General features: G+C 61.9%; 1 protein-coding gene across 1 annotated transcript in view; it reads right to left on the minus strand.

Moving 5' to 3' along the window:
- The window catches only part of STAR (steroidogenic acute regulatory protein), a gene marked incomplete at its 5' end in the record, with an annotated part of 1,582 nt that extends 1,105 nt beyond the window's left edge, over positions 1 to 477 (minus strand). Inside the window, 2 exons of the mRNA XM_010079549.1 lie at positions 114 to 272; positions 350 to 477. Of these exons, the coding sequence (XP_010077851.1) occupies positions 114 to 272; positions 350 to 477 (287 nt within the window). The remainder of the gene's footprint in view (positions 1 to 113; positions 273 to 349) is intronic.
- Between the last annotated feature and the right edge of the window lie 263 nt (positions 478 to 740).

Consider the following 740-nt stretch of genomic DNA (forward strand, 5'->3'; position numbering starts at 1 on the left):
GGGTGGAGAAACCCCCGTGCTCCTGCCGTGATGGGCAAAGCGATTCTCTGGTCCTTGTGACACCAGACAGCAGCACCTGTGTGTGTGTGATCCCCGGGCTGAGCGCTCCCCACCTTGACCTCCTGGATGCTGGGGTTCCAGTCCCCCATCTGCTCCATGTTCTCCACCAGCTCCCCGTACACCGTGTCCAGGGGCTGGTCCACCACCACCTCCAGGCGGAACACCTTGCCCACGTCTGGGAGCACCTTGCTCAGCACTTTGTCTCCATTACCCTGGGAGAGGGGACGGAATGAACATCACCAATACCTACAGCAGGACCGCGTCCCTCTGCTGCAAACAGAGCACCCACCACCACCGTCTCCGTCTTCCAGCCGTCCTGGTCCCCGAGGATGCTGAGCGATTTCTGCAGCGCTTCCTCTCCTTGTTTGATGTAGGACATCTCCATCTCGTCGAAGGGCTTCTCCTCCAGCCTCGAGCCTGCGCGGGGTCGGAGAAAGGCAGGAGCGTCACAACGCTGCAGAGCTGACGTATCCCCAGGTCAGATCAGCTTTATCTGCAGCACCTACACGTCTCCATGCCCAGGGGCTGGGGAAATAAACCCCATCCCCGCTGCGTGCCTGCCCTCGCCGTTCGTTTAGCAGAAGCATGAGGAGGCTTTGCTCCACCAGCCACGCCCCGCGATGGCCACCACCCCACAGAAAGGGCCAGAGCCCCCCGGGGCCGGTCACTTACTGAGCAGG

Source organism: Pterocles gutturalis, unplaced genomic scaffold (assembly GCF_000699245.1).
Source record: "Pterocles gutturalis isolate BGI_N339 unplaced genomic scaffold, ASM69924v1 scaffold11349, whole genome shotgun sequence".
Classification (NCBI taxonomy): Eukaryota; Metazoa; Chordata; class Aves; order Pterocliformes; family Pteroclidae; genus Pterocles; species Pterocles gutturalis.